Source organism: Diabrotica undecimpunctata, chromosome 3 (assembly GCF_040954645.1).
Source record: "Diabrotica undecimpunctata isolate CICGRU chromosome 3, icDiaUnde3, whole genome shotgun sequence".
In the NCBI taxonomy this organism is placed as follows: Eukaryota; Metazoa; Arthropoda; class Insecta; order Coleoptera; family Chrysomelidae; genus Diabrotica; species Diabrotica undecimpunctata.
The window spans coordinates 54,416,772-54,441,849 of record NC_092805.1 but is presented as its reverse complement, the minus strand read 5'-3'; the positions used below and the strand labels follow the sequence as shown (position 1 = coordinate 54,441,849).

The following is a 25,078-nucleotide window of genomic DNA, read 5'->3' as shown; positions in this document are numbered from 1 at the left end:
TCGATACAATAAAACACGACAAGCTGATAGAGATATTAACAAATATTGTAATAAACACGTGTGATCTAAAAAAAAAACTAGCAATCTTTAGGACCACGTTAGACAGCTGTTTATGATAACACCAAGGTCGTTATACGAGAACACTGAATCTAATGGTTGCCCGTTAACAAAATACGGCACCAGTGGGATATTTTTACGAATTCGAAGCACTCCACTTTCCGCATTTAAGGATAGTAGCTATTGGCAATACCAAGTTAAAATAGAGTTTTAAGTGGTAGAATAACTAGATTGGGCTTATAACCTTAAATGTCCTTCCTTTTTGTTTATATACCTACCTTAGTGTGGTCTATCCAGTATTTGTTAAAAAATGCTCAGAACGACCCCTGGGCGAGAAAAGTATGACCCTTGTCCTAATCCCAAAACGCTTATTATGATTAATCTTCCACAAAAAAAATTCTTTGAACTAAATTTTTGTTATAATTATAACAAATTGGTCGGTTCTTCTGAGATAACTTTACACTAAAAATTAAAAAAAAGCTATACTTAATACTTACTTCGTTTCTGGCAGCATGAACTAATCTTAAAGCCAAAAAAGCTTAAAAAACAATATACTTTAGTTCCCAAGAAATAGCTACAGAGAACTGATATGCTCTTTCGAATGTCAAACAAATCTACAATTTAATAAGATATATATGTTTTAGTCTATAATTCATAACCAAATCCTAATAAAAATGTTAAAATCAAACACGAAAAATCAGGTAAAAAAATACCAAATGTATTTAATAAAAAAACAAATCACAATTTGATATTTACAGTAGGATACTTGCACAATAAAACATACTGTATACATCTAATGTATTATAACTAAAATGTAATGTAGAGTAGTAAGAGGAAAGAGAAGCATAGGGAGGCGCAGAATGTCATGGATGCGCAACCTGAGAGAGTGGTACGGATGTACATCAAATGAACTTTTCAGAGCAGCCGTCTCAAAAGTCCGAATAGCTATGATGATTGCCGACCTCCGCCGCGGAGATGGCACTTGAAGAAGAAGATTAGTAAGGTAGAAGTAATAATGTTTGTGTATTTAACGATTATTTTAATAATTTATATAAATTATTTACTAAATACAGCAATACAAAAATATCTGGTTGTTTTATTTACTTTTTATTTAAATAGGTACCTAAACATTCAATCATCAATATAAAATACTAAAATTGCAATGGTACGTTCTTGTACCTTTTAGTTAAATAACTTGTTAACGTTTGGATCTAAATATGTATTTGTAGAGCTCGAAACGGCCTTCGCAGTTAGAGCAGTAAACCAATTGTAGTGTACCGCAATTGTCTACTATCTTTTTTACTTAAATTAAAGAATATGTAATTGATTATATTATTGTACTGATATAGAATGTTATTAAATATCAATTTTAACTTCCGTTCGAAAGTTGCGTCTTTTCAATAAATCCGATTGCCGTGTTGAACACGTACTGCGCGAAATAACACTCGCGCCATGGACTGTTTTTCTCGTTGGTCAGCAGGGCTCATAATTTCCGTTCTGTCTGTGTTCTGTAACGTTCTGTCGAATGACACCGTGGACAATGACAAATTGAGAGTGACGTTTAATACGACAGTTCTCGCTCTGTGTTTTAGCTATTTGTTTGCATTTTCGATTTCGGTAACGGAAGTGAACGGTAAAAACTATTTAATCCAAAAATAGAAAGCTTAAGTTTATTTCTATAGTAGTAAGTGCAAGTAAAAACTATGGCTCCCGTTGATGTGGATACAGCTCCTGTAAGTACATTTATTTACTTGAATTTATCATGATTCATTATTACAAACAAATGTAGGGTGTTTCCTTCCTTGTAAAAACAACTCCTATTTATTATATAAAAGTTATGAATTAAAGCTCTTTAATATATACAGATTATTGGGATGTTTTTCGCATTGTATTGTGTTTTATATCATAAATTTCAATTCGGGCTTTTCATTATAACTATCCCAAAAATTGTTAATGTTAACTTTGTACCCCTACACAAAATGTTTTGTGCAATTTTATTGTTGACCATTAACATGTATTAAGGACTGTACTACCTACTTACCCACATATTGTTTAAAAAGGAAGGCTGATATTGCTTAAGCTGAATATAAATACCTTGGTTAAAGATATTTGTGGTCTAGGAGTGTATAATTATGCCCAATAATTATTGAATGCATTCCAATTCCCACTAATGTTCTTTGTGTATATGTATTTTTATTTTTAAGCATTTTTTGCTGTTTTTGACTCAATGACAGAATAAATATAATATTTCTTACTTAATTTAAAAATGTTTGAAAATAATATCTTTGATAATATCCACATTAGAAATGGAAACTTCAAAACAAATATAGAATCTAATTCTCACTACAATCAACTGTGTTTTATTCCCATATAAAATAATATTCATATTTTACTGTTTGCACATCTATTCAGTGTGTAATCCATTTCTGTTTGCTCCTCATAATATTGATAATTATATAAGTAGTTTTGGTCTTGTGTATTTCTTAATTGCCTTTCATTCCTTTCCTGGATGTTTTTTTTTACAGCAGTGAACTTTTATTAGTAAACTGACCTCTCTTTGAGAGATGTTTATTTAGCAAATGTTTTGTTGACTACATTTTTTACATAACTAAGTATTAAACCCTCCCAAATTTATTTTATTTTTGAAACTTGGCCAGTCTTCAAAGTTAATGACTATTTTTTACTTCCTTTTTAGTTTTAATTAATTCATTTGATTTTATTTATACATTTTTTCACGCAATTCTTTACTAATTCTTTCCATATTCCTCTTTCTAGTGGTTCTTCTTTCCAATTATTATTGTTAATTAGATGAAGATCTTCAGGTATCCTCTCTGATCCATATTATTTCTTGGTACCTTTGTTGGTTTTTGTTAAAGCTTTTGTGTCATTATTTTTTTTAATTTATCGGTTTTGACTTTTAATGAATTGTTGATTTTAATTTGACATTTGATTTTAATGTAATGACTGTACAGTACAATCTGGTTATAATGACAGCCAAGGACTGGGGAGACTGTGTCATACTAACCAGAAGTAGTTCTAAATGAACTGACAATTTTTGTTTTTTATCACATAACTAGGAACAAAAGTTAATGTAATTTTAGTTTAAATAATAAGCATATTATGTAGTTTCATATAAACTTAGCCAAATATCTATATAAGTATCAATGAAATAGCTAGTGCAAAAGTCTAACTTCTTATTCTTTTTGATATTTATTTCTATAATAAGAAGCATGGACTTCATTATGCAAACGAGACATACTACTTTTCATAGTGCCATCATTAAAATTAGAATGTATAAAAACATTCAGCACTTCTGCAGCTTTGACACTTCATTTACAAGGAGTGATACATTTTTCTTCAAGGCAGTCATGCTTATTATCATTGCTATCTGGGCTGTTGACGATATTTGTAGAATATTTTCATAAATAGGCTCCTCACACTTTGCGAGATCATCATCAATAGCAGAATATTGTTCAAGTTCTTTACTTCCTATGGGTAGTCTTTTATTTATAGCTGTCACCCAAACAGATAGTAACACACATGATCATCATCATCATCATCATTTGTCAGTAGCTACTGGGACTGTCTCAAACAAATTTAGCATGTTTATAACAGTTAAAAATTGTTGCTGGCGTAAGCTTGTTCCAGGTGGTGTAAATCATTAAATTTGCATTCAATGTTGTGATCTTCAGATGCTTGGCACTGGTGTCTTCATTTGTCATCAACAGTGATGACAATTTTTAGAACTAGGTTTTTATGAAAGTTTGATTTTAATACTCGAATTTTTCCTTGATCCCGAGGTTGCAATACAGATGCTGTACTAGGAGGAAGGAAAATAAGATTTATGCTTCTGAAGTCACTGATTGAGGTAGAAAAATTGTCAACCAGAACTAGGATTTTCTTCTCATTTTTAGTCAGTTCATGGTCCCAATCACATGCCCATGTGACAAAAATCTCAGATGTCATCCAGACCTTGCGATTGCTCTCATAATCTACCGGCAGAGATCTTACATTTTAAAAACATCTTAACAACTTAACCAAAAATTAACCTACCACGACTGGCCTTTTGGTTTTGCCAGTGCCATTAACCTAGGAAAAAAGAATTAACCTACAGGTTAGGTTATCAAAACAAACAAAATTTTGTTGCTTTATTTTTCGAAAAACTTTTCAAGTTTTGAAAGCATATTTAAAAATAATATTGTGCATTCTAGTTAATTCGGTTATTGCTTTTTATATTTCATAAATAATAGACCGCAAAAAGCTGAGGATTGCTGAACTGGACAATTATCTTTACCCTTACTCAAGAACTGTCGTAATATGTCAGGAGCTATTTTTGTATATAAGATCATACATATCATTTATATATAAGATCCTAGCGTGCTGGAACCTGAAAACAGCAGATAAATTTTTGGGATACAACCAAAAAATGTGTTTGCTGTCACCAAAGAATTAGCGGCGTCTATCTACAGCAGATTCCAGCTATGACAACTGCAAGGTGTGAAAATGCCCTAGGATTTATATTTAATATTCTAATTTTGACTCCACTATTTATGCCTACCATATTTGAGCCATGGTTGTATCCTTGGCTACAGCAGTTTTGAATATCTATACCATTCTATTTTAGTTTGCCTAGTATGGCATTACTTAAATACTCCCCTATTGTCTCACTTACAGCAAGAAATTCAATAAAGTGTTCTTCTATTGTGCCTGTTGATGTATTACAAAATCTTAAGATCCCAGACATTTGCTCTACTTTACTACAGTCTCTAGTACAGTCAAGCAAAAAATAATATTTTACCTTTTTTAATGTGCACATCACTTCACCAGTTACAGGGGAATACCCAATTTTGTTTTGGACGGCGACATGCAACGAAATTCTTCGCTAGCGATAGGAACGCAATTTCAGGGGAATACCCTCTTTTAGGCCAGTGGTGACGTGCATTGCAGCGAGGATTTATCACGAGCGATAGCGATTCATGCACTTTGTTGCGCGTTCATGCCTTAGCTTTAAGTTATACATACATCTCCATGGCACGAGGCCCCTCGAACCGCGCGAAGCCGTGGACTGTGGCCCACGTCATCCACGCCCTATGCCGCCTCTGGCTACTATTAACATTTTTAAATATTGTTTCATGCAGTTTTATCCAAGTCTTTGTGACTATTACTTCCAACTCCATTTTAAGCAAAAGTGTTGAGATTAAGTATCCCTGGCATAATCATTGTTTTGTTCTGAAATCTTGTCATTTATATTCTAATAAATGTAATACATGTTATGTATATATTTTTAAATCAGATGGAGTTTACCACAAATTGCAACAGAACCTTCTATTCTATTGTTGACATTTCCACTTCCAGCCTGGAAACTTTTTTCAAATATAATTTTTAAAATGTAATTAGAAAAAATGTTTTGTAAACAGCTGTAATTTGGAAGATTTGGAGAAAGCAACACTTTGTGGTTTTGCTCGCAAGAAATATTTGAGGAACATAAAAGTGGAATCCAACAAAGAATCAAGTTAAGAACAATATCTAAATACAGGCCTAAATTTCACTTGAAATGTTTCGATTTACTTAGTTCTTTTTTCTTGAATCATTTCATGTATCACAAACAATTAAGAGCCCTTACATCTTAAGTTATCCATCCTTAAATATTTGTCATATATTACAGTAATAACAATAGTAGACAGTAATTTCTTTTGGATCACATTGTCTAACGCTTTTTCTCAATCTATGAAACACTACAAGATCCAGTTCGGTACAACCTGATCTACCTCCAGACGAAATAAATCAATTTTGTACTACAATTGCAGAGAATATAATTACATATCTTCCCACTATTAATGTCGATATCCTCTTCTATTATAGAAATTATCTTTCTTGAGAGCAAGTCCTTTTTTGTCCCATTGCAGAAGCAGAAGTCTCTTAAATAATAAAGTCTCTTAGTAATTCTAATTGTAGGGACATTCACGAAATTAATAACAAAATTTTAAAAGAAACTTACCAAATAGTTTAAACACCTTTCACTCATCTTATATTAATTTAATTCTATCAACTGGAGTGTTTCCAGAAGTACTAAAATACTCAAAAGTACTACCAATCTACAAAAAAGGTGATTCCTCAAAAACTGACAATAACAGACCCATAAGCATTGTTTCTACTTTTGGGAAAGTCATTGAAAAGGTTATCACACAACAATTTTATTCCTATTTTGAGTCAAATAATTACTTTAGCAACTCACAATATGAATAGAATTGCTAGTTCTACTACAAACGCGGTATTTAATGTTATGAGAGAGGTGATTGAGGTGCTTAAATGCATCAATCGCATTACAATTTCTCTTTGCGACTTGTCGAAGGCTTTTAATTGCGTGTCATAAGACATTTTGCTTCACAACTTAAATTACTATGGACTCAGAGGTATCCCTTTTAAGCTTATAACTTTTTATCTATGTGGCAGACACCAGCCGGTAGTGTCAAAAGGTCATCTCTCCCATTTTATATCTGTAAAACATGGGAGTCCCACAAGGTTCAGTCTCAGGACCTCTTTTGTTATTATTTATTTCAACGATTTGCCTAAATTCATATCTCTGTACAAAACCATACAATTCGCAAATGATACAACATACATTATATCAGGGAAAAAATAATGATGATTTAAAAATGTCTCATCAAATCTAGCTCATGGTTTGCTGCAAACAAACTAAAACTTAACTCTGATAAAACCCAAAATTTTGTTATTCTGCAAGTAATTTACACAATGATCCAGATATCAAAGAGACTGTTAAACTATTGGGAATATCCATAGATAATCGACTCAACTGGTCGGCTCATATCTCACAACTTAAGAAAAAGCTATCAAGTTCATTATTTGTTATTGGCCAACTAGTAAGGGTGGTCAACTTTGAAACATTAAAAATTACATATTTTTCTTTATTCCACTGTCACCTAAACTATGGTGAAATCATATGGGGCAATTCAACAAATGCACCTCAAATTTTTAGAATGCAAAAGAAAGCTGTTATGATTTTAGCAGGTGTTAGTTATCCAGAGCACTGCCGACCTTTCTTTATCAAATTTAAAATTATGCCGCTACCTACTCAGTTGATATATCAAGTTCTAACTGAAATTCACAGAAAACGTGTCCATTTAATAAAGCATTCTGATGTCCATGTTCACAATACGCGAAACTGTCACTACCTACGACAAATCGCTGTAGATTAAAGAAAAAAAGTGTCTTAATTAAGTATAACTATTACAATATTTTACCAAAAAGTATTAAACAGCTAAGCTGTAAGTAATAGTTTCGAAAAAGTTATAAAAAAATATCTTCTAAAACATTGTTTTTACTGCTCAGAAGAATATAATGACTCATTGCAGAACATCCCCTGAACTGCTTACCATAACTTTGCCATAAATCTTTTTCTGTTTAATATATGTTCTAATATCACTCCGATGGTCAGACCAAATAAAGTGCGCTACCGGTTACTGTCTGTCTGCGGCAACACACCGCGCCCAGGAGATAGAAGAATGGATAGCAACAATTCGTCAAATACCATAACGTCCCCACATCCTTACGAAGGATAAAGGATAGAGGAGGAGGATGTGTTCTTGTTTGTATATATTTAAGTTACGTTTTGTATTCATTCTTAATATACTATGTATTTTTTTTTACTTGTTATAAACAGTATTTGTATCTGTTAGGTAGTTAAACAAATACTTCACTCTACTCTACAAATTGTTATATGTAAATCCTTTAACGTTTCCTTTTTGTACATATTATATATATTAAAGGAATCATAATTATTTCTTCTTGTATTGTATATATCCGCATTTTTCATTCAGCTGTCTTTCTTATGCACCCTTTATTGTTGATCTAATCTCTATTGGGTAATTTATATTCTGGCAGATTTCATTATTTGAGCTTTCATATTATATTCATATCAAAGATCTGTCCTTTCGTCCAGTCCAATAGTCCAGTCCAAAGTCCAGTTTAGGGGACAAACGTGGTTTAACCAACTTTATTAGTAAAGTAACCAACTGTTGGTTACTTTATTTTCGCTCTAAAAAATTTAAATTACAATTATTACAAATATTACAAATTCTAATTGCATTAATAATTATCGCTGCGGAGAATTTCTCCGCATTGATCGAAACGGCGAATAGAACGAACATCCGACGGTTTGGCGGTGAAAGAGAGTTCTGGATTCGCGAAAGCATTGGACCGCAATAACCAGTAAGACAAATATATATATATATATATATATATATATATATATATATATATATATATATATATATATATATATATATATATGAAATGCTCAGAAAAAATTCCGCGGTCAGGTAAATGAAAATTACCAAGTTCACGGGAAGAACCTTTTTGGAGCCAATTTTTGAATTATATGGTTTCGGTTGAGTTGGGGGTCTCAATCAGCCTACTCCCCTCACTCGTGAAGTACCAGTATCTTGTTTTCCAGAAATAGATCCGTCAAACGGCACGGAGGTCTCAATCTGATTAAACTTTTCAATATCTGCCTTCACAACGACAATATTCTAACAGACTGGAACAACGCTACTATGATTCTATGATAGCATAAAGCAGGAGACAAAGCAAATTTAGATAATTACAGACCGATTAGCCTCCTCAGCCATATATAAGTGGTTTACGCGAGTAATAGTTAAAAACAGGATTCCGAAAAAGTTACGGAACTAATGACCATCTACAAAGCATAAAAGCCATAATAGAGAAATTAGTGGAATACAATAAATCTCTAGTGCTAATATTTGTCGATTTTCACAAAGCTTTTAACACAGTTGAGCTAAGTAAAATACTACAGGCGCTTAAAGAATGCAGACTAGGCTATAGGTATACAAAATTATTATTTTGTATACCTATAGTCTGGCGATCTTCTAAGAACTGTTGCCGATTTGAAAATTAGGTGAATTAGGGCAAATTTTCAACCCTGACGTTTGACAAACATTAGTAAAACAATGCCAGACTTGATCGCCGCGATTATAAAGTACGTGACTATTTAATGCCATATAAAAAATAATTTCTTAAATTATTCCATCATTAAGTTCTCACTGTATTGTGCAATGTTTGTATTTATTTATTCGCTCAGTGTTTTAATTTCAATAATTTTGTTTGTTTAAATTAATGTTTTATAATGTTGTTTTTTCGAACATGTTAGTTGTTAAAACTGAACAGATGAAAGCTTACACCTAATATTGAATATTAATTTGGTAAACATAAAAATAATGAGAATTTAAATGGTGAATTAATTACAAATGTTAATTTTGTTAAAACATAATTTTTATCAATTTCATGACGGGAAAGTTGAGAAAGTTAACGTTCAGATTGCATTTATTTACCTCTGAACTCATAACCTTTGTTTCACAATGGACATCGAACTACAAAGTTTCTATCAAACCGTTCGATTAAAATGACCTTAGTTGTATGTTACAGATCTACAATGCGCTAAATTATAATTAATTATAATAATTTAAAATGTATATATATATGTGAGTTTAAAAAATTGATATGATCAAGAAGTAATAATATACACTCGACCGCAAAATTAACCAGACACTCTATTTTCTTTACAAAATCAATTTCTACAATTTACTATCTTTACAATTTTTTTCCCACCTATTAATATAAATAAAAAAAACATGTTTCAGATTTTAGGTTCTATGGCATTACTTGGACTTTTTATCAATTTTTTTTGAGCACCCTGATTTTAGTTGTTCCATATTGCTGATTAATTCTGTGTCATTTGACGTTTGATCCGCGTTTGAAAGTTTTTTTGTAGAATGTGTTCTCAGAGAACTGTTTCAATGTAAAAAAGAGAAAACATATAATACCGGAGGAAGCAGTTAAGTTGTCTTCATAACGAAGGAGGCACTATTTCCAATAGGATAGGTTTACCTCGAAGTACATTACTGGTACATCAGTCCACGTTCACATGGCACTATACTAAGCGTTTTTTGCAGCAATCGATTTCACTCGTTTAAAAAGTAAGCTGACAAGACATTCTTTATTAGAAAAAAAAAAAAAACGAATAACTGCGATTTTGCTACAGCGATGTTTTGATTCGACGTGCTTGGTAGACGGGATTGGTAAAGGCATAGATGATAAAGATCTGAGAATAATACTGAATTTGTATTGGAATCAGCAAGCAAACATAGGAATGGAATATAAAGTTTCAGACGTAATAAGCGTAACAAATGGAGTGAGACAGGAATGTATATTATCGCCACTCCTGTTTACCGTCTATAGCAGCGATTCTCAAACTTTTTTGCGTCAATCGCGTACCACATATTGAAAAAGTAGATAATAAAATTTACTAATTTTGCCAAAAATGTATTTATTTAAAAAAGGGCATTATGAATGTTACAAAATAAAACTTACAGTCTAACTCAGTCCAAAAATTCAGTAAGAAGGATGGTTCTGCATAGCTACAAGTGATTCGATATCAGGATCAATTGTGCTTAGTTTCATTTGTAAATTTGGATCAAGATTAAGCCTCCTGTGAAATTTATTTTTCACTTGTAGCATAGCAGAAAATCCAGTTTCACACAGGTAGGTGGTCGTAAAAATAACAATGCTTTTTTTGATAAGGCTGGATATTCATTTTTAATATTTAGTCAGAATTCGGCTAATTCTAATTTTGAAAACTCAATTTTCAAACCCCCATCACACGATAGTTCTTTTAAAGACTCTTTTTCATCCCGTTTTAATGTTTCAGGAATGCTATCCAAAATAAAAGATTGTCGTATCCAAAGAAACTGAGTATAGTCTTCGTCAAAATATTCTTTAAAACTATCAATTAGCAGTTGACAATGTTGTTTTATGTTAAAAATGATCATGCTTAACCACAAAATCTTCTAAATTGTTAAACGACTGCAAGTCTTTGTTTGAAACACAATTTTTCATTATATTTCTTGATCAAAGCATTTATTTTGTCGTTTACAGAAAATCGATTATGTGATTTACCTTGTAAACTTAAGTTTAGGTCATTTAATCGATTAAATACGTCTCTTAAGTAAGCTAGTTGTAAGCCACAAATCATCTAGTAACTGATCACGCAGTTCAAAATTGGTTTCCATTAAAAACACATGTACTTTAGAACGCAACTCGAATAACCTGTTCAACATTTTTCCTTTTGATAACCATCTTACCTCTGTGTGTAGTAATAACTCAATATGATCTCTTCCCGTTTCAGAGCATAGTTTTGAAAATAAACGCGAGTTTAAGTGCTCGAGATTTTATGAAATTGACCATCTGAATAGCTTCATGGAGAAATTTTTTTTTGGCAGTTACACCTCCGTATTTTCTTGTCTTGTCTTGAGGAGAAGAACCGGAGTGACTGACATCATCGAGAAGATAGCCAGACTAAAATGGAGATGGGCAGGACACGTAGCCAGAATGACAGATGGGCGATGGACAAAGAGGTTATTGGAATGGAGGCCAAGGGAAGACAAGAGAAGCGTCGGTCGACCACCTACAAGATGGACTGACGATTTAAGAAGACTCAATAAAAACTGGATGAGAGCGGCGCAAGATAGACGGGGTTGGAAACATGGGGAAGAGGCCTATGTTCAGCAGTGGACTCTTGAGGCTGGATGATGATGATGATTTTCTGGTCATAGCTCGGACACCATCCGAACATAAAACAACGCATTGTTTCCATTCTAGTCCATTTTCCACAAAAAAATCATTTATTTTCTTGAATTTTTCATCGGCAGTAGTTCGTTTCGTTAACGCCTCACAAAATAAGTGCTCTTCTTCGATTTTAATATATATCGCACATAAACCATAAGCTGAACATAGTTTGTTAAATCTGTGCTGTCATCAAGTTGTATTGTAAAAAAATACTATTTTTTATCCGGTTTACCAATTTTTCTTTAACATTTAATGCCATTATTTCAATCCTACGACGTACGGTATCATTGGATAACGGTATAATACTAAGCTATTTAATTGAATTCTCCCCAAAAATACACGTTACCATATCTTGTGACGCAGGCAGAACTAGTTCTTCACCAATGGTATGTGCTTTTCCACACTTCGGAATTCTTAAACTTACGAGGAAGGATGCCTCTACTGGTTTTTGGTTGCTGCCGGAGAAATTCTACATTAATTTTTTTGTGCCTCTCATCTCCTTTAACTTCCGAACGAAGTATTATTAGGTTTATTTTCCAACACTGAATGTTTTGTATTGAAGTGACGTTTTAATAGAGAAGGTTTCATACACTGGTTAGAAATAAATTTCGAACAGATTACACATTGGGGCCTTGACACATCATTTATATATGTTCGTGAATGTAAATCCCATATTAATGTATTCAAGATCGTATTTCCTAACCGCCACTTTTAGTTTTTTAAAAGAACTCTTTTTGTCATCACCCTGTATAGGCTCCGACTCTGAAGTAAAGCTCAATGGACCGGGTTCTTCGGGTGTTGTGTTGTCTCTTATAAGCCACTTATCCATTTTTTAAATGCAAAAATTAGCACGAATCAATAACAGCAAATTACTCGTTTCGACAAAACCAACCACAATGACTGACGGCCACGAGGAAACTGATGACGTGAATGGACGTAAATCGAGAAAGGTGACAATTTGCCGTGATTCCAGTGTTGCCAACAAGGAATAAGACATTGCAATGCACAATGTAAAAGATAACATTTGTTGGTAAATTTTATTAAAATTCTTCGTTTCTTCTAGTTTATAGAGTACCACCTTTAAGTGCTTTACGTACCACCAGTGGTACGCGTACCACAGTTTGAGTACGGCTGGTCTATAATTAACACATTTGCCAGGTAGTTTTATCAAATCAAATGAAGGAATTATCGTCAATGGGGAAGTACTAAATAACATAAGATAAGCAGACGATACTGAGCTGTTAGTAAGAACATCGGAAGAGCTTCAACTTTTACTAGGGAATATGAATAGAGTATACAATATCTACGGAATACAGATAATACCAAGAAATCCAAGAATAAGATCCAATTAATCATACAAACATTACCATACCATAAATAAAACACTCATTGAAAATGGTAAATAATTACAAATACCTGGGACCCATGACAAACGAGAAAAGTGATCGAAATATCGAGATCAAAAGTCATATTAAAATTGTGGGGTCCTTTTTTATAAAAATGAAGAAACTATTTAATAATCGTGATAATAATAGTCTTTCTCTACGAATAAGAATGTTCAGAACATAATGTGTTTACTATCTTCTATGGCGTGGAAGCATGGATTGTCAAACAGTATAAAAAGCATTAAGCGTTTCGAGATATGCGTGCTATCGACATCGACGAATATTAAGAATAAGTTGGGTTGATCGAGGTACAAATGAAGAAGTATTATGTCGAATGGACAAAATACCTGAAGTAATCGGTACTTACCATGAAAATAGAAAATTAGAACACTGGGGCCATCTAATGTTGGGAAAAAAAGTAAGCATTCCTATAAAATATAAATATCTTTACCAACAACAACAAACATTTATGTCAAACTTCTAACGAATATCAGGTGAACGAACACATCAAACAATTATACATCGAGCAGATATTCCATCTACCAGCGGTACACAACGTCCCACACAAGCTAATTATCAATGGCAAACTGTCAATTATCTAAGAAGATTACGAAGCCCAGAAGAAAACATCAAAAAACAAAGACAAACCACAATGAAGAATTACTGGCTGGATACCAAGAAAAAAGACGGCAACATATTTAACAATATTAGCTCTTAAGATGAAGATAATCTAACTGATGCAACTAATGAGAAAACAAATGAGCCCAAATCTCCTGTATGCATAGATAAAGTAGAAGATATCAATCCTCTAACGACTGTATTAACAAAGTTATGTCCGGATCCGTACACAATAAAAGCCTTAGAACCGGTAAGTCAAAGCGCAACCAAAATCCTGAGAAGCTTATTCTAAAATTACTAAAGCCCTTATAGAAAAGAAAACAGTTCCACACGTATAAATCAAAACAAGAAAACATCTTCAGGGTTGTACTAAAAAACATAAATCATTCGACATACCAAATCAAATTAAAAATAGCATAGAGAGCATTAGAGTTAAAAATATTTAAAAAATGTTTTTGAATCCCACGACTACGTACAAACAGAGGAAGATAATGAAATACAAAGATTCTAGACTAGGCGGGATCTGTAGAAATTCAGACCATAATGGACATTTTCCATAGGAAGCTATTTTTTTGCTGGAATCCCTTTAGGATGTGCCCAATATCGATAATCACGATATGCGCCAGTCACAAACCCTGTGCTAATTTTTTTATTTAACAAAATCTGAAAACAATTGAAAATTTCTCATGTTTTTGCTCTTATTTTCTTTTATAATTCGGAAAATATTGATTATAGAGAAAAAATTATAAGAAGTTAAAAGTTTCGTTATTCAATTTTACACAATATTTCGTTAGCTAAAAATTAAAAATTTAATGTTTATTGTTGAAAAATTGCAATAATTGAAAAAAAAGTACAAAAAAATGAAGTTAATCCTTTAAATGTTTTTGACTTTCTAAACTAGACTTACAAGCTCCATATTCCGCCTAAAAAAACCTTTTAATATGTTTAAAACGTATGCTAAATTTTGTTAAGATCGGTCGGATAGGTTTTACATAATAATTTTGCAATCCAGCCTACTGGAAAAAAATCGCAAATTTTCAAATTTATAGTAGGCCCTAAATAAGGCCCTCAGATAGTTTCAAATTTTTTTACATATAAAAGAAGGCTCAACCTTTCAAACGCTTTTTGTAAAGTTCAAATCGGTTCACTAGGAGAGCCTAGAAAATTTTTTAAAGTTTTAAACATTTTTTAGGCTTATAAACAAATTGAATAACTTTACGAGCTTTAAACATATCAATTTCAAAATTTATACACCTAAAGAATATTAAAAGACGTTTCTTTAAAAAAAAACCAGACCTGAAGATTCTTGTCCTTCCAAAAAAAGAAAAATACTTTAAAAAAAATTATTGAAGATTGAGTCAAAAAAAAAGTTTATTTATGAAAAAAAAATTTTTTTTTCGTTCGCCTTTGTTTTAACAATTTAAATTATTTATTAACAATTTATAAATACATATTTGTTTACTAAAAGTAACAATTTACTTCAATGTATAAATTGCAAGCTCAAAAAAATGCATGAAGAAAAAATGCAATTACTTTTTTAACATACAATTGTTTATTGCAGATTTCCCAATTTTGCAATTAAAAATGATATTTGAAATCCTTGTCTTCCGAGACATCGACTCAAAAAAAAGAGGAAAATTGGTTAACAAGAAGCCGAGGTAATGCAATTTTTAGCTATGATTTTGAACTCGCCGATTCACATTTTGAGTGAATGTCCCCCACCACCACCTCTCATGCATTCCGAGCGACATTTTACGCGAAAACGGTTTTTTATTTGTCTTTTTTATGGATGTTGCCATAAAGCGCATTACGTAAAACTTTTCTTATAAAAAGTACTTGACAAGACGAGGGTATTTGTTTAAAAACAAGCCCTCTATCACTTATGGTTACACGGCAAATGTATGCCAACTTTGACCTTTAATATCTCGGCAACCAGTAAGCTGAATGTATCTTTTTTTTTAAAGCGTCTTTTAATGTTCTTTTAGTGTACAAATTTTGAAATTGATATGTTTAAAGCTCGTAAAGTTATTCAATTTGTTTATAAGCCTAAAAAATGCTTAAAAATTTTCTAGGCTCTCCTAGTGAACCGATTTGAATTTTACAAAAAGCGTTTGAAAGTTTGAGCCCTCTTTTATGTGTAAAAAAATTTGCAACTATCTGAGGGCCTTATTTAGGGCCTACTATAAATTTGAAAATTTTTCGATTTTTTTTCAGTAGGCTGGGTTGCAAAATTATTATGCAAAACCTATCCGACCGATCTTAACAAAATTTAGCACACGTTTTAAACATATTAAAAGGTTTTTCTAGGTGGAATATGGAGCTTGTAGGTCAAGTTTAGAAAGTCGAAAACATTTAAAGGATTAACTTCATTTTTTTGTACTTTTTTTTCCAATTATTGCTATTTTTTCAACAATAAACATTAAATTTTCAATTTCTAGCTAACAAAATATTGTGTAAAATTGAATAACGAAACTTTTAACTTGTTATAATTTTTTCTCTAGGATCAATATTTTCCGAATTATCAACGAAAATAGGAGCAAAAAAATGAGAAATTTTCAATTTTTTTCAGATTTTGTTAAATAAAAAATTTAGCACAGGGTTTGCGACTGGCGCATATCGTGATTATCGATATTGGGCACATCCTGAAGTGATTCCAGCAAAAAAATAGCTTCCTATGGAAAATGTCCAATCCAAAACAAATCCCGCCTAGACTATTCCTCGAAACACCTCATCAAATGGATTTGCCGATTCAAAAATTTACTTGTAGAGAAATCTCTCATGTAATAATGAACGAAATTAATCCCAGTAAATCCGTTGGATATGAACTAATAACTGGAAAAATATTACAGAACATTTCCGAAAAACAACAAGGGCACTGACATAAGTATTTAATGTAAATTTAATCACTTTCCGCCCCAATGGAAAGTTTCGGAAATTCTTATGATAGTAAAACCTGGAAATGTGCCATAGAGTTGACATCGTACAAGTCTTCTACCAATGATCTTTGAAGTATTTGAAAAACTTCTTATAAAACGGTCGGAACCAATCCTCTTAGAGCGAAACTTAATCCCACAACATCAATTTGGTTATAAAAAACTACAATAAAACCCGTATGGACTTATGGGGCACATCTAGCAATTCTAACTTGGAAATTATTCAAAGATTTCAAAATAATGATCAACGAATGATAGATAGTAAATGCTCCCTGGAACGTGTCCAATCAAGTGATAGGAAGAGACCTAAAAGTTTCTACCATTAAGGAAGAAATCTGCAACCTCAGCGAAAATACAAAGAGAGACTAGATTTGTGCGTCCCAACGGCCGCTGAGAGTGAGCTGTTTAGTGAACGACGTTAGTGGTGAAGTCGCAGACTAAAGCTTATTGCAACCCTTATGTGAACGGTTCTATGTATAATATTTATATGCACCACTATACTTAAATTTGAGATAATTCATGTCAATTGAGATATGGATGAGGGAACAAGCTTTTCATTTACATTACATACTTTTGAAGAGGCAGTTTTAACGCCAACAGGTAATAATAGTAATAATGAATATTTCAATAACACGGATTTAATTTCTACTGTTTTGAAACTGACACATAAGATCCTCACATATACATTGAGTAGGTATCCTCTTACAGAACTCCTTAAGGAAATACATCAAAAACATAGTGCATATATCGAAAATAATAATATTGATAACGCTATATTGCAAACCCATAAATGTAAATGTACTTTAAGTGTACGCTGCTACAACAGGAAAACCAGACACTGATTATTGTGATGTGATTTTTTTGGCCGAAGCCGAAGCCGATGCTTAAGTTCGGCCTGTAGGATACCTTCGGCCGAAGCCGAAGGTGACTAAAAATATACCTATTCCTATTATATGTTAATAATTTAAATAATGTGCATTATATTTTTATTACCTGATATGTGATAAACAAAAATATGAAATTATGAGATAAAAAAGTCAAACATTTATACATTATTTGGTAATAGAAGCGATAATAACAATAAAAAACATTAAAGTCGAAACATTCATAGTCGATGGTCGATGTTTTGCCAGCATTTTTTCAAAATTTCAAACATTTTTCTTTTACTATAAAACCACTTTTTTTCAAAATAAACATTTTTAACCGGTAAAACTTACAGATCAAATAAACAACACATGAATAAAGTAAATTGTAAAGCGGTAACGATTAATTTTATTTGGCGTGCTAATTAGTGGGGTGCTATATTAAAAAGAATGATCATTTTCCTTACAATTAAAGATGAATTTAGGTCAAGGCAGTGTTGTCCAAAGCTTGCCATTTTGTTTATTTTTAAATACAAATGAATAAGTAATCTATAAATATGTGTATTTTAAAGATATCGATAAGGCACATAAAATTAACAAAGAACAAAGAAAACTGATAAAAATGTTAACGGTTTAAAAGAAACATTTGTTAAATTATTAAATAATATGATGTCAATTGAAAAACATTATACGACTATATCTAAATACCTATGTTTTATAGAAATTTTAAAATAATAATAATAATTATATTTAAAACATTCTTCGATTTTTGTTTATATTTAATATTATGTTAAAGAAATAATTTTTACTACGTGTATAAATGTTATATCTTGTATTCCTTTATTTCCGAATCATATAAATTAAAAAATAAAGATACAAAACTACAATATTTTCACAAGTTCTTGAATTTTTGAAGCTAATTTTACATTCATACATATGTTTTAGCACCACAGACGCTCTGAAATAATCCTTTTGTATATTTTAAATTAAATTAAAATATATCTTGTTTAAATTTTTGACATCTTTTTTATCATTTATTACATTATTCTTTTTGATTTCTATAGACTAGGAGCTGCCTCTTTTTTTCTGTTATGTTCAATTTTTAGGATCTTAGTTTTGTCAAAATCAACTTTTCGCTTTCATATTTTGTGATGGCGGATGAGTGCGATTTTTTGTCATATTGGTGAGAACGTATTCTTGAGTTAAGTAGCTGACTAGTTTGTTCAATATAAGAAACTGGTGCAATAAAAAAACCTGGTCGAGATATCTAAATTTCAACTCTCATCATCCCTTGTTCCACAAGAAATCAGTAGTTATCGGCCTCGCCGACAGAGCTATCAGATTATCCGATCCTGGCAATAGACCTGAGGCCATAAAAAAGCAAAAATAGAACACTTAAATAACTAGGGCCAATAATAAAAAGTCTGATAGAAAAGTGTCAAAATGTGATCGCGACGACAGGAATTATTAGGTTATATTCAGGTCAAATAAATCCGCATAAACCGAAAAGTAAGACCTTTAAAGAAATAAAACCAACAAATTTTATGTTGTTTTAGAATAGCAGCTATGTACACCGTTGCTTCCGCTTGGCGGCGCTAGTGTATTTGGAGGTCAACAAATTTTGACAATTCGTTGGACTTGTATGGTATTTTTGTTGTAATTATTGCTATTCAATAAATTATGGCAGAAAAATACGGATCTTGGACTATTTGCGACTTGAAAAAAGAATTGAGGAGAAGAAATGCGAGAATGACTGAAAAAAAGGAAAACCTTCTCGAAAAGTGAACTATATTAATCATTGTCTTAATGTTTCATTTCTACATCTCAGAACAAAATAGAAATATTTATGTTGGTCTGAGTTTTATAGTGATGTATTTTTATATGGGTTTGAACCAGTACAGTCATGTAACTAAACTGTGGTAATTTTACCTACCTACCGTAGGATTAAATACAGTTTTGTGCTGCCTTAAAACAAAACTGATTATAAATGATCACTTTTCATATATGCATGAAAGATATTGTGTCACTGGCAGAAGTTCATTGCTTTGCCTGCTCAGAAACTGATTATGTATTCTATATTGTATTATAGATTGGCTACATATGATCAAAATAATAATTTTCGACATGACATTGTGGACTGTTCTGTTGGAGAATCAATATCAAATCAAACATTTTATTGTCACTAATGTGGATATCACTACTCTTCAGAAGTTCTTCCAATAGATATCGTCGACATAAATAACTATTTTCTATGTATTTATAAGTTAACAGAAGGAATGAACATCTGTGCCGCAGTTCACAGAAAAGGCTACAGTGTGGTGCAAAATAATTTTTTATTAGCTATGGTGGAATAAACAACAGATAAATATCAATTTTACCGCGCGCAAGTCAACGGTGAAATGACCAAAGCACTTACATACAATGTAAAACTAGCCCTTTCAATGAATGGAAGTATTACTGAAGCATTATGTGAATGTATTGTTGACAAGGGATACAGAGCTGTGTGCAAACATGTTGCTGTTGTATGCTAAGCTTCATTAAACCTCAAAGAGCATGGTAAATTATACATAAAAGATACCTGTACTAAACGAAAACAAGTTTGGCATATGCCAAAAAAGCAGACTATAAGTATCGCCAAAGAAAGCCGAACAAATAAATTTTATAGTTTCAGTGTTCAATGCGCAAAAAAGCAAAAGATAAACTTATGATCCAAGACCACAACAATACAGAAATATGCCTAGTTTTAATGATAGTGTAAGAAATGCAATCAGTGCAACAGATTGGGGTAAAAGATTGGAGAAGATAGCTATCTATGCGTATGAAGAGTCAACTACTAACCATTTCATTCTTCTTCTTCAAGTGCCATCTCCGCGGCGGAGGTCGGCAATCATCATAGCTATTCGAACTTTTGAGACGGCTGCTCTGAAAAGTTCATTTGATGTACATCCGTACCACTCTCTCAGGTTGCGCAGCCATGACATTCTACGCCTCCCTATGCTTCTCTTTCCTTGGATCTTTCCCTGCATGATCAGTTGGAGCAAGGTGTATTTCTCTCCACGTGTAATATGTCCGAGATATTCCAATTTTTTTGTTTTTATTGAATTTAAAATTTCCATTTCTTTGTTCATCCTTCTCAGAACCATTTCATTAGCTGTGGACTTATCATTTCATTGAACCATCCTTATTTGGCTGCTTTTCCTTATGGACTTGTGAGATAGCTAACTGTGTTAGAAGTTTTTTTTGTGACTTTAGCACTTAACCATTTAGCCAATTACGTGTTGAGAAATAATGAATGAAAAATTACTAATATTAATATTCTAATATAATTAATACTAAGGAAAATAAAAAAGTGTATATCTATACTAATAATTATTGCTAGTGCAAAAAGTGTATCTATTCGAGTCAAAAAAACCTCATAAAATCGCTATAACTGAATCAAAACAAACAGAGAAAATGAAACAAGAAAAAACAAATATCAGGAAAAACAGGGATACTCACTTCTCGTCCAGGGACCCATCAGGACCTTTGTTTAAGGCATTACTACCAATGGGTCACGGAAATAAAGGTAATAACAATTGGGTTAAAACAAAGGTTAACGAGCTTAGTTAAGATTGACTATTGACACATATGTATAAATTACATATTATACATTGACACAATTATACATTGGCACTATGTATAAATTTAATCAATCATGGACTTTTTTATTATTAGTAGCCAATAGGTTATTTATTTAATATTGAGGAAATATTTGCAGAGTTTGCAAGTTGTTTAAAAGAGTTTCTGAATGCTGAAGATATTTGGAACACTTAAAAAAGATGTGGTTAAGATCTCCTTATTCTTGACAAGTTTCGCATGAGTCTGAATTGTATATTTTGATTTGTGCAAGATGAGCAGGATAACAAGCGTGGCCAAATCTCAATCTTATTAAAGTTGTTGTATATTTATGGGCGGTATTGATATTCTTAAACCATCTGGAATTAGAATTGTGTGGTTGTATATACACGTATAGTGTTGTTGAGTGGTGCCAAAAAGTTTGCCAGGAAGTATTCCAACGATTTGTTTGATTTCTTTTAGAGATGAGAAAAGCGTCAGGAACACAAATTCTCTCATCTGGTAAAATTTCAGCTGTAGAGGTTATTGCAGCTTTAGCGATGGAATCAACACGCTCATTATGTTTTATAATAACATGAGCTTTTACCCAAATAAAATTCGTAGTTTTATTTTTATTTTTAAGTTTGACAAGCATGTTCTTAATTTGGTAAATGAAAGGATTATAATTATAATTGGGTAACTTCGTATTTTTGAGAGATAATAAGACTGACAATGAATCGGATATTATTAAAACTTCATTATTGTTTAAACTGTCTAAATATATCAAGGCTTCAAGAATTGCAAGTGTTTCAGCACTAAAAATTGAGCAATTGAGAGGTAGTTTGAACATTTTTTCTGTTGACTTGGATGGAATGGAGAAAGCACATCCGGTTAGAAGTTAACCGCCCCTATCCAATAAAAGATTCAATGATTATGGTGGAAAGGGTAAACTTTGTTGCCAAATTATCCACATTTAAGAGAGGCGTATTTGAACACCTAATTGCTTCAAAATATTTATTAAGGACCACTGAAGCAATAAAACAATTAAAATGTATTTGTCCTTCGATTTATTTATAGTGAACTTAAGGGCTAATTCAACATTGCTAATTATCGCAATTCTGATAATACTAAAAAGAGTTATACAAATATCATTAGCTTTACAGTGCTGGGAGGCAGTAACAGAGATACATAGAATTGAGAGAAACAAACTCATATACGTTTAACACAAAACACCGGGGTTACAAGCGCATTTATCACTTACGCACCACTCACTTTTCGGGATCACACACACCCGGCCTTCACTTGCCGAGAGGCAAATTAGCACTGTCTGTCCTAAGTTATATAACGAGGGGAGGACGGGTCCCTGATGTAGGGAATCAGTCGCACACACGTTAACACGATAGCTGACGACCTGAGCGCACAATTTGATAAAATAACTATACTATTACAATATTATGCAGGTTGTTTTTACAACAGATTAGTTCTGATAGTTTGCCATATGTAGAAATGAAAGATGAATTATGTTTGAAATTTAATTCAAATTATTATAATCGAGTGCAATCTCAGATGTTAGTCACTGGTCGTGAGTTCTGTGATTTTGTCATTTTTACAAAAAAAGATATGAGATGTATTTCTATAAGTAGAAAAAGCCAAAGAGTTTTTTGAGTAGAATCAAAGTAGATAATCTTAATGTGTATAATAAAATAAAAGACAAATAAATAGTATTTATTTGGATTTATTAATTTTTATCCATTATTTTGCTACGAATATTTGCTAACATAAAGCATACACATATTATCCTTTATATATAATATCTAGTTTATTGTAGATACAAATAAATGTATTTCTGTCGCACATATTTATCGCTTCTTATTGCCACAATCCACTTTTTTCTCATCAGATTATCTTTGAGAAACCTGTGTCCGGATGTTCTCGATGAGCACAAAGTGCGCCTTTGTGCTCATCGAGATGAGCTTGATGCCTCAGTGCACACAGCACTGAGGCATCTTATTATCCCAAAATAAAACTACACAGCGAAATAAATGCAATATTTACTCATAAATATACAGATTTGGGCAGTTGACGTGACCTCCAACTACACTAGTGCCATCTACGTTGAGCTTTCCAGATTAGCTGCCATTGAATCATATTCCCATGATATGGAACACATATTACACAGCAGTAATTCTTTATTTTTACTCGTATGTATTGGTTTGTGATCGGCAACTTTCATTTGTTACAGGTGGAACCTCAAATAAGGAACTTAAACTTATCAGGTCATGTTGGCTTTGATTCTTTACCGGATCAGTTGGTCTCAAAGAGTGTCCAGAATGGTTTTATTTTTAACATAATGTGTATTGGTAAGTATATTTATTTACTATGAATAATACTTTGCTGGCTATATTAAAAAAAGTATATCATTTAAAAAGTAGATATGAAATATAAATTAATTTACAATTTTAACCATTTTTACTAATATTCAGTCGATAAGCTATTTACTAGAATTATTTTAATCACTCAAGAAAAGTAAAAGAATAATATGCAGTAGATCATTTCCTCTTCGTGAAAATAGTCATATAAAAACTAAGCTGTGACATTTGTTTTTGGTTCTGTATTGAGTTAACAACTTTATTTTGAAAATGAAAATATTTCGTAAAAATCCATTTTTTTTTCGTTTACTATGTATTATTCCTAAAATATGTTATAAATCCACAATGTCATTGATAAATACTTGGCTTTTGATTATTTCATTCCATTTGATATCCATACCCTTCTGAAAGGGTATGAATATCAAGATAAATTGGGAGACATACAAAATGATGTCATCATCGTACAACATTTCAGTATAATGTTAAAAGACATTTACTACATAAAGTACTACTATATTCTATACTATACTGTACTATACTAAATTCTCGATTTAGGACTACAAACGAAAATTTACGAAACACAATTTATGACAAAACACAAACTTATAATATAATTGTGAAGGCAGTAGTTTAAGAATATATTTTACTTACTTACTTACTCCGTGGCGTTACAACCCTTCGTGGGTTTTAGCCGACTCGACAACATGCCTCCACTGTTTTCTGTCTTAAGCAACCTCCATCCAATTCTCCACGCCCATAGTGCTTAGGTCTCCTGCTATATTATCTCGCCATCGGAGACGAGGGCGTCCGCGTGGTCTCCTTCCAGTTGGGAGTTCCTCCCACACCAGTCTTACTGTTCGTTCGTCAGAATGTTTTCTGAGGTGTCCTGCCTATTTAAGTCTTCTGGACTCTTTTATGATGTTGGCGTCTGGCTAAAGTTCTTCGAGCTCTTTGTTAGTTCTTATCCTATATTGTCCTGATGCTTCATCCAGCACAGGGCCAAAGATCTTCCTTAGGATTTTTCTTTCCCAAACACATAGTCTCTCTTCGTTTGCCTTTGTTATCGTCCACATTTCGCTTCCATACATCACAACGGGTCGTATGATTGTTTTATAGACCTGTATCTTCGTACGTATTGTTAGTTGTTTCGATTTTATAAGGTTTTGGAGGGCAAAAAATATCTGTTGCCGGCCTGGATCCTGTTATTTATTTCTTATGATCCGTTATTGTCTTCAGTTATTGTTGTTCCAAGATACTTGAATTCTCTAACGATGGTGATGTTCTGTCCGATTCTGTCTCTGCTTTGGTTATTGCGGCTCATATACATATATTTCGTCTTGTTTTCGTTGATTTGGAACCCCATCTTCTCTGCTTCCTTCTCGAACCTCACGAAAGTCTCCTTCATCCTTAATCGTGTGTTTCCTATTAGATCGATATCGTCTGCAAATGCCAGTAGTAAGTTTGGTCCTTCTCGATGAAACACTGTATTCGGTTTTTCGATTCTTGCACTTCTGATTATGTGTTCCAGAGCTAAGTTGAAGAGTTGTGGTGAAAATGCATCTCCCTGTTTTAGTCCATTGTTTATTTCAAATGTCTAC

At 32.3% G+C, this 25,078-nt stretch overlaps 1 protein-coding gene across 2 annotated transcripts in view; it reads left to right on the top strand.

The window, feature by feature from the left end:
- The first annotated feature begins 1,621 nt into the window (after window positions 1-1,621).
- Septin2 (septin 2) overlaps window positions 1,622-25,078 on the top strand; it is a 65,271-nt gene continuing 41,814 nt past the window's right edge. Inside the window, exons 1-2 of one of the 2 annotated variants that reach the window (XM_072525937.1) lie at window positions 1,622-1,790; window positions 23,354-23,471. In XM_072525937.1, coding sequence (XP_072382038.1) covers window positions 1,761-1,790; window positions 23,354-23,471 — 148 coding nt within the window. In that variant the 5' untranslated portion in view covers window positions 1,622-1,760. The remainder of the gene's footprint in view (window positions 1,791-23,353; window positions 23,472-25,078) is intronic. The other variant, XM_072525938.1, reaches the window with a different exon arrangement.